At 51.0% G+C, this 9,779-nt stretch overlaps 1 protein-coding gene across 8 annotated transcripts; it reads right to left on the reverse strand.

Moving 5' to 3' along the window:
* Positions 1–406: 406 nt before the first annotated feature.
* On the reverse strand, positions 407–8,793 carry LOC311602254 (melanoma-associated antigen 10-like). Of its 8 annotated transcripts, XM_084790064.1 has the most exons (8): positions 8,626–8,708; positions 7,148–7,238; positions 5,336–5,379; positions 3,333–3,431; positions 2,753–2,819; positions 2,469–2,558; positions 2,270–2,343; positions 407–1,592 (listed from the first exon to the last, which is right to left on the reverse strand). In XM_084790064.1, exon 8 carries the CDS (start codon positions 1,525–1,527, stop codon positions 520–522), a length of 1,008 nt encoding a protein of 335 aa, XP_084646190.1. In that variant the 5' UTR covers positions 1,528–1,592; positions 2,270–2,343; positions 2,469–2,558; positions 2,753–2,819; positions 3,333–3,431; positions 5,336–5,379; positions 7,148–7,238; positions 8,626–8,708; the 3' UTR covers positions 407–519. The 8 variants fall into 8 exon arrangements, with proteins under 8 accessions (XP_084646190.1, XP_084646189.1, XP_084646184.1 ...); XM_084790063.1 differs by lacking the exons at positions 5,336–5,379; positions 8,626–8,708 and adding an exon at positions 8,726–8,793; XM_084790058.1 differs by lacking the exon at positions 5,336–5,379.
* Positions 8,794–9,779: the final 986 nt, after the last annotated feature.

A 9,779-nucleotide genomic window follows, 5' to 3' on the forward strand; every position in this document is an offset into this window, starting at 1 on the left:
TTTGGGGGTAAGGAAGTTCCACTCAATTTTTTTTAGTTTTGATTGTAATTAGTTCACAAGAATGTGAGACTAAACATTGTAAGACAATAAAAAAAACAACTTTATTCTTGCTCATATTAATGCCAAGTTCTTTCTTTCCCATTGTCCAGGAAATTCCAATTTCAATGTCACTGGTATCTGTGACATGTTACAAATTAGGACTTAAGTCATTCTCACTTGTTTTCAAAATAGTAAAATTCTCCAAAACCGGATCAACAACAGTACACGTATTACTAACGACTTAAAACTAATGGATCTTCTGGTAAGAGTGTTAACATTTTGGAATAGCAAGAACCCAAGTCCCATCAACAGAATACTACAACTACAATGGTTCCCAGCTCCTCCCACCAGCTCTCAGATGAAAGACTTAAAACTAATGGATCTTCTGGTAAGAGTGTTAACATTTTGGAATACCAAGAACCCAAGTCCCATCAACAGAATACTACAACTACAATGGTTCCCAGCTCCTCCCACCAGCTCTCAGATGGCGTGGTACCTGGATGACTGCCCTGCCCGTGCACGAGAGCGTGAGCGGGTCAGAGCCAGAAGTGCCATCCGCCCGGCGATCCAGGCCTGGGTCCTCTCTATCTCCTCTATCAAGGCCTCTGCGTATTTCTCACCGTATTCTCGGGGATGGGTCCTAGTTATGCTGCCAAAAAACTCCAAGACTTTCATCTTGGTGGTTTCAAGGCGGGCCCTTGGGCCCCACAGGAACTCATAGGAAGGAGGATCACTACCAGGCACCTGCAAGTATTCCAGGTAGCCTTCCTGCACAAAATCCCCAAAGATGAGCTTCCTGGGATCCTCACATAGGTAAGGACCGCTCTCACTGGGCAACCCTATGTTTTTTAGCGTGTTCCAGATCACCTCCTCACGGACCCGGTTTCCCTGCATGAAAATGATACCCAGTATAACTATCAGGAGGCCTGTCTTGGGCATGCCCACGACAGGAGTGAGCATCCCATCATAGGTGAGCCCCAGGGCAATGGCAAGGGCATAGGTATGGACAGCAGGGTCCACTTGTATCAGGTCAATGCCAAAGACCAGCTTTAAGCACTCAGAGGCCTTACTAAAGATCAGAGGGTAGTAGTCCTCATACTCCCTGCCAATAGCTTCCAGCATCTCCCCCTTGCTAGTGAGCTCCTTCATTTCATATTTGAAAATCAGAAAGTGCACCAAGTCATACGCTTTTATGTTCTGTGCACTGTGCAGCATTGACAGTATATTTCGCACCTCTTGTACTTGCTCCATGAAAGCCTCATCAGATGGGAGCCCAGGAATGGAAGCCATTTCCACTTCCACAGGGGGAGAGGGGGCTCCCTGAGGACTCTGGGGAGAACCTGGTATTCCACCACTGTACACCTCCTCTGAGATGGTGACTTCCTCCTCCCCTGCTGCAGCCATGGTGGCCTGGGCACTGTCTAATTCCCACTGGGCCTGAGGACTGTCTGGGAGGTTGGAGTGATGAGTATCCTGGGCATCGTCCATTGTGACTTTCCTTGGTAACAGGAGGCAGGAGAGTGTCCCAGTCACAGCAGTGAGGATTCACAGGCCTGGTGAGGAAAGAGAGAGGGTGAGTGGACTCTGCTGGCATCCACTCTCTCACAGCCCTCAAAAAGTCCTGTTATTTGATTTCTCTGAAGTGATGCTCTAGGGTCACAAGGAGTCTTAGCAGCCCTAGAACCATATAAGCCCCAAAAAGAATGCGACCCAGCTATTTGGGGTACAGCCAAGTCGCAGAGCTCGAGACCTCGGAACTGCCATCAAAATATTTGGGACCAGGAAATGTGGAGTGTCTATAATCTAGGCTGTTGGTACCCTTGATATACACTTCCAGTATGTACCTCCCTGAAAATTCTGAGGCTACATGGCTTTGCCCTTGTACAGGAACTGAAGACAGTCCCAGGCCAAGACTTGTCCCCTGGAGATACTGACAACATTCCAAAGCTGCAAAGCTCTAGTTGAAAACTGAGTTTTAAGCTAGGAAGGGTAAGGTGGACTGTGGGGAATAACGGGGCCTTCTATGCTCACTCTGGGCCCTCAGGGTTCCCGTCAAGGGCTGGACAGCGCGCTTCTGCTGGCCCGCAGGGGACTCTTGGGTAGTCACCTCTCTGACACAGAACAGAGGGGATTGAGAGCGCTTCGTATCTGTTCAGTTTCAATTGCAAGAGGTGGCCTGAATTCAGTGTACTCCACGTGTCCTGGAATGGGTGACGTGCCTGACACTCACCTTGGTAAACGGCAGGGACTGAACGGCGTCCTCTGATGGTCTGAGGCTAGCTTCTCTAAGCCAAGAGCCTATTTCTGAGAGACAAAGGGAAGAGGACATGAGGTGAGGGGATTCATCTCTGCTCCCTGGGTTCTCACACAGCTCAGAGGAGGGCAGGTTGTCACACGTGTTTAGAGGGTGGGACCCCTTTAGTCCTCACCTTGAGTCCCGGCACTCCTGAGATCTTCCCTCTGATGACTCCAGTCAAACTCCCCTTTATCAGGTCTTTCAGCTCCCTGAAACCACTGATCTGCAACCAAGACACAGTCCTCAGACTGACAGACAGCCCTACCCAGGACTGTGGGGATCAGGTATGTGAGGAGTGTTTGTGGGGCCCAAGACAGGGATTTCCTTCACTGATCCACTGGTGGTCCATACCTGGACCTTACACGGTCCTGGGAACCCGTTTTTAACTAGGGTCCGCACTCTGGTCAAGTCCCTTACCTCCTTGATATCCGAGCTGGTGCCGCGTCCCTTCACGTCTGCGTGGGCTGTGCTGCTGGGCTCAACTCTGTTGAGGTCGAGATTTCCTAAGTCCACCTGAGGGTCAACTCATCGGACTTGTCCTTCCTGACATCTCTCCTTATGTCCAGATGACACAATACACCTCATCCCGCCAAAGACTCCCACCTTCCTGCCCAAGGGAGAGAAGTCACCATGCCCCTTGGTGTTCCCCCGTGTTGTCCTCAGAACACGGCCAGGCTGTTCAGCCCTTCTTTCTGTGCTGTGGGCACACAGAGCCTGCAGCAGTCCACATCTGGGATGTGGCTGATCCTGGGACTCCTCCATCTGTTCACCACAAGCGGTTCCCTCTCCTGACCTGAAATCACCCCTAGGACAAAGTCATCACCCCCTAAAGAAGTCCCAGCACAAATGGTGAAGCATACACGGGAGACAGACACAGGACCCACACAACCAGGCCTCTTCTGGCAACATTAGTGGGGAAGGCTAGCTATTATTCTGTCTCGTCTTGTGGGAGGGGCTGTGCTTTTTCACACCTTTAGTTATCACTATGGTAACTCACCTAGATTGCTTACAAATGCTGAGAACCTCCTAGGGCAACCTTGATGTGCCTCCTCCGCTGCTGCTCTGATAATATCCTTCACTGGACAGGCTCACCTTCCTTGGAGAGAAGACAGACGTGATAATAAAACATGTCCCTATACCTGTGGGTGGGGCTTCATAAGGCTTACCAGAGCAGGACAGAACAGCAACGGCAACACTGGATTATGTAGGGCCTGACTGACTATACAGGGTTTGCTGTCCTCAGCCAATCCTTGGAATTTCACCTTGACTGTTAATGTATCCAAGGACCTCAGAGAAAGGCTCTGACCTTGGATCTACTGGGGTGGAAACCGGCCACTCACCTGATGAGCCAAGCCGCATGTAGTGCAGGACTACTTACCAATGTACAGGTGAGTGACCTAACGTAGCAGCTCTTCGACTTGCCCTCAGAGTCTTACTATATGGAGCCTGGGCTCACTTCATGGTGCCTGGGCCTTCTCCACCCCAACTACTTCTGAAAAGTTATCCAAATCAGAGTCCCTTTGGAGGATGGAGGCTTATTCCTCCCAGCACACACCACCCCATTTCATGCAGAATGGACAACAGAGGGGTATGGATTTGGGGTTCCTCACCATAAACTCTCCCCTTGATTCCAATAGTACCTGGAGAGCACAATCGTCTTTTAAAACTATTTTATTAACTCTTGGATAAATCTGTACATTGCATTTTAATCATATGCAACCCTTCCCCTGAATCTTCATAGTTCCAATTCCTTCTATACCCACTAATGCTTGCAATCATATTTTTTAACCCATTGAGACCAGTTTGTAATGTAATGTAATATTGTTTAGAATGTGGCCATCCACTGAAGCATGATAAACTGACCAGGGCCTGTGCCCTTAAAGAAAAAGGTCTCTTTTCCAGGGGCTATCATCCTGGGGTGGGACTTATATTCCCTACTTTATGCTGGGCTGTTGTCTAACTTGAAGCTCAGTCTTCTTGATTTGGCTCATTTCATTCACTTGGGACAAAATGGGCAGGGTTGAATGAATTATTTGGGGTGCCTCCATTGGGAGCAGGGCTTCAGAAGGCACACCAAAGTTTTCACCCTGGCCTCCCACACAGCCCAGCTGATCCTCTTTGTTCATCTGACTCCCAGAATACTTTTTTAAAAATTTATGTGTATTAATGTTTTGACTGCATGTGTATTTTATGTGCAACACATCTCCTGGAATGGAAGTTGTGAACCAGCATGTGGGGGCTTGGAATTGAACCTGCAGGATCAGCAAGTGCTTTTAACCACTGAGGCCTCTCTCCATACCCTGGCTTCCAGATCTCAAAGGCACAAACCAGAGAAGGCTAATTCCTACAAGTTGCCTGTCCTTGTGCTGCAGATGGGTACAAAGGGCATAGAGCTGAATGCTTTGGAGCCTTCTACAATCCATCCTCACCTCTCACCCTGACTCAAAGCAATCAAGCCCCGCAGGAAATACCAACTCCCACACTTGCATTTGTTCTGAGAAAGACCCTCATTTAGTGAACCTGCATTATCTGGGGACCATGTACGCAGGAGGAGAGGCTGTAAGCCATCCTGAACTCCCTTAGCTCTGAAGGTAAGGAAGCCTTAAAGTTCCAGAAAGAAAATGTTTTATGCCTTGCAAGTCTCTGTGTGTAGATATAAGGGCGAGACAGGGGAACAGTGCTATGAGTAAGGGCTCCTATTCATCACAGCTCAGTGAAAAGGCTGCAGCTGGGTACATGGGGGCTGTCTATGTGGAGGAGGGCACCTGCAGTCCGGCATCAGCTCACACTTGAGTCAGAAAGTGATCAAGCCCTCCCTCACGCAGCGGCCTCTCAAAATGGCATCCATACAGTCCCCACAGGATGACAGTGGGGCTTGGCAAGGGGCTGACTCCTTTAAGAGGCCACAGTTTGGTGCCCAGTTGACAACAGAGGCAAAGCTGTTTTACCCGAGGACCCTCTATTGTGAAAGGGGCTGTGTATTCTACTCTCAGCTCTCACCTGAACCCTGAAAGCTTCATAAGGGTATTTGTCCCTCCAGGAACCTGGGGAAAAACGCCTCAAAGTTCATCCCTGAGCACCTGGATGCGGATGTGGAAGTCTGGGAGGGCCTCATTCCCTCCAGTGAGAGCTGAGACCTTCTCTCACCTCGAGGAGTGGCACAAAATGGATCTGAGTCCTCCACGTCACCCCTTACAGATGGAGAGGCTCACTCCTACAAACCAACCCGGTTTTGCTGCAAGACTCTCAAAAGTCTGCTGCTGCTTGATTATCTGACCCTGTCCTTATGGGGTGTCTATCACCAGGAACCAAATCCCAGCTTTGATCTGGTCTTACAGATCCCCTCCTCTTCGGGGAATCTCCTCAAGGGCTCCTATGCATTCCGTGCCAGGACAGGGAGGGAAACACGCTCATTCCTCCAAGTGGATCTGCTGAATTATCATTTGGATACCCACTAGGTCAGTGTTTCTTAACCTTCATAATGTTGAGACCCATAATGTTAATACCGTTCCTCATGTTGTGGGGACTTTCAACCATGAAATTACTTTTGTTGCCACTCCATAACTATAATTTTGTTACTGTTACAAATCATAATATAAATATCTGATATACTGGATATCTGATATTCAACACCCACACCCACCCACACACCCTCCCCCCCACACCTGCTTAAGGGTCACGAGCCAGGCTGAAAACCACTGCTCTAGATAGAGTGGGGCCTTGGCAGTCCACCCTCTGTCTACACAGACTGAATGTGAAGCCACCACCCAGGCTAACGGGACCTAGAAAAATCACTTCTTGTTTACTCTGACTGACTGGATAAAGGTCTGATTCCTGCAACTGGGCCTCTGTTTGGTGTAGCAATATGACCATAGGGCACAGTTATAATACTCTGGGGACACTTCCAGACTGGAAGTTTCCTTATCCACTCTCAGGTCTTACTTCCTCCCTGGGGAGGGGATGAAAAGCTCTTTCTGGGAATTTCTTAAAATGGCTCCTGTTCGCAGTCCCCAAAGTTGGACCCACTTGATGCCCTGCTAACCAAAGGGCCAAAACTGCATTATTTGGGGTCCATATATTCTGAAAGAGACTTTTCTGCCGCCCCTTCCCCCCTTAATCTCTCACCTAGACTCACAAAGTTTTGGAGTGGCCCTCTCTGAGGAATCTCAAAAATGGTGCTTAGTCCTGGAAGCCCCCATATGCAGATGCAGAAGCTTGGATACAGGCTCATACCCAGAAGTGCGCCCACATTTGGTTCAAGATCTCAAAATGACACAAGGTATCTAGGGTGTCTGGGACTAACCATCTAGGAACTAGCTTTTTAAAATTATTGTTATTTTTCCCCTTTCTTCATATACATTTATATTATTACACATATATACAATAAACTACATACAGCCAGAAGAACCATGAAACAATCAGGAATTACAAAAATGTTACATTCATGGTGTTTCGGTTATTTGAATTTGGCAACTTCAAGACAGCATCTTTTCCTATCTTGCTGTGTCTAAAATTCTGAATGGATATCAATCTCTGTCACATCTCGTCATTATCAACTTAAAATGTCTATCTAGACCTAAAAACATCTTAAGCTGCATCGTAAAACTATAGTATCTGGTCTTCCACCCCATCAGAGACTTGAGCTCAGCTCCTATCTGTATTTAAAAATGTGCCACGGTCCTTCATTTCAGAGAACCTCTGAAATGGTGCCTACAGTGTGTGTCTCCTCAGTACCCAGGATGTAGAAGGGTGCAGTGGGGCCATTTCCCACAAGTTGGCACTGAGATGTCCTTTAAACTCAAGGAAGCTTACAATAAGGCTGAGAGCCCTCCAGGTCCTCAGAAGCAGAAACTTGGGTACAGGCTCGCTCCACCACGTCAGCTGCAGCCAGGTCGGTGCAGGCCTGTCAAAAGGACACAAATCTAGGTTAACTGTCTGGGCCTGTCCATCCTGAATCCTGCTCCCATCACCGACTCCCCGGCTTTTGTCCCGACTAAAACCTGCACATGGTCCCTCATTTTGGGGAAGCAAAGTGGCGCCTATGTCACTGGAGTCACTGGAGAGGGAGGGGTAGGGGCTCATCCTGACATGTGGGGCCCTATTTGGGCAGCTCACATTACAAACCCTATAGTGTGCGTGCGTGCATGCGTGCGCGTGTGTGTGTGTGGGGGGTCTCTGTCCCAAGCAGAGCTTCCGCAGTTCACTCTGTATGTGTGTGCTTTGCAGTATGTGTGTGTATGTGTGTGTTTGTGTGTGTGTCCTAAGCAGAGCATCTCTAGTCCACTCTGTGTGTGTGTTGGGGGGGGGTCTCTGTCTCAAGCTGAGCTTCCGCAATCCACTCTGTATGTGGGGGGGGTGGGGGAGGGGAGGCTCTCTCTCCCAAGCAGAGCTTCCGCAGTCCACTCTGTATGTGTGTGGAGGGGGTGGGGAGGGGGGAAGGGGGCAAGTCTCTCTCCCAAGCAGAGCTTCCACAGTCCACTCTTAAGAGTGATTTCCACCCTTCAAGATATTCCATCTCTCCCTCACAGAAGGCCTGAATGTAACAACGGAACACAGTTCGCTCAAATCAAGGGGCACGGGGCTCATTCCCACAGGAGCACCCCCACTTGGAGCTAGGCCGACCTCAGAGAAGAAATTGAAATATTTGGGGGGTCCATCTATCCCAAAAGGCTTTGAACTCTGTCCTATTCTCTCACCCCAACTGTCTGCTGCTGCCTATGCCACCCTTGTGGCCTCTCATGAAATGGCACAGAATCCCCAGGGCTCCTGAAATCTCACCGAATCGCGCCGAGTCCCCTTCCCTTCTGCCTCCCTTCCAGGAACCTCACGAACTGGCACGGGGTCCCGGCCCCCACCGCTCCGCGAATCTCAAGTAATGGTACCCAGTCCCTGACCCCGCTGTTTTGGGAACCTCACGAAATGGCACCGAGTCTCTGCTGCTCTGGAAGCTCACGAAATGGCACCGAGTCCCCACTGCTCCGGGAACCTCACAAAATGGCCCCAAGTCCCCGCCCCCTTCTGTCTCCCCTCCGGAATCTCACAAAATGGCCCCGAGTCCCCGCCCCCTTCTGCCTTCCCTCCGGAATCTCACGAAATCGCCCTGAGTCCACGCCCCCTTCTGCCCCCCTTTTGGAATCTCACGAAATGGCCTTGATTCCCTGCCCCCTTCTGCCTCCCTTCCAGGATCCCACTTAACTGGCGTGGAGTCCCCGCCCCAATAACTCAGGGAATCTCAAGAAATGGTGGCCAGTCCCTGACCCCGCTGTTCTGGGAACCTCACAAAATGGTACCGAGTCTCTGCTGCCCTGGAAGCTCACGAAATGGCACCGAGTCCCCACTGCTCCGGGAACCTCACAAAATGGCCCCAAGTCCACGCCCCCGAAATCTCACGAAATGGCCCCGAGTCCCCTCCCCCTTCTGCCTCCCTTCCGGAATCTCACGAAATGGCCCCGAGTCCCTGCCCCCTTCTGCCTCCCTTCCAGGATCCCCCTTAACTGGCATGGAGTCCCTGCCCCAATCGCTCAGGGAATCTCAAGAAATGGTGCCCAGCCCCTGACCCCGCTGTTCTGGGAACCTCAAGAAATGGCACCGAGTCTCTGCTGCCCTGGAAGCTCACGAAATGGCAGAGTCCCCACCGCTCCAGGAACCTCACAAAATGGCCCCAAGTCCCCGCCCCCCGGAATCTCACGAAATGGCCCCGAGTCCCCGCCCCCTTCTGCCTCCCTTCCGGAATCTCACGAAATGGCCCTAAGTCCCTGCCACCTTCTGCCTCCCATTTGGAATCTCATGAAATGGCCCTGAGTCCCTGCCCCCTTCTGCCTTCCCTCCGGAATCTCACGAAATGGCCCCCAGTCCCTGCCCCCTTCTTTCCTTCTGTAACCTCATGAAATGGCCCCAAATCCCCACCCCCTTCTGCCTCCCTTCCAGGATCCCCCTTAACTGGCATGAAGTCCCCGCCCCAATAACTCAGGGAATCTCAAGAAATGGTGCCCAGTCCCTGACCTCGCTGTTCTGGGAACCTCACGAAATGGTACCGAGTCTCTGCTGCCCTGGAAGCTCATGAAATGGCACCGAGTCCCCACTGCTCCAGGAACCTCACAAAATGGCCCCAAGTCCCCGCCCCCTGAAATCTCACGAAATGGCCCCGAGTCCCCGCCCCCTTCTGCCTCCCTTCCGGAATCTCACAAAATGGCCCCAAGTCCCCGCCCCCTTCTGCCTCCCTTCCGGAATCTCACAAAATGGCCCCGAGTCCCCGCCCCCTTCTGCCTCCCTTCCAGGATCCCCCTTAACTGGCGCGGAGTCCCCGCCCCAATAACTCAGGGAATCTCAAGAAATGGTGCCCAGCCCCTGACCCCGCTGTTCTGGGAACCTCACAAAATGGTACCGAGTCTCTGCTGCCCTGGAAGCTCACGAAATGGCACCGAGTCCCCACTGCTCCAGGAAC

The sequence above is a fragment of the Acomys minous genome, assembly GCF_964271855.1.
Source record: "Acomys minous genome assembly, chromosome: 7".
Taxonomy (NCBI): domain Eukaryota; kingdom Metazoa; phylum Chordata; class Mammalia; order Rodentia; family Muridae; genus Acomys; species Acomys minous.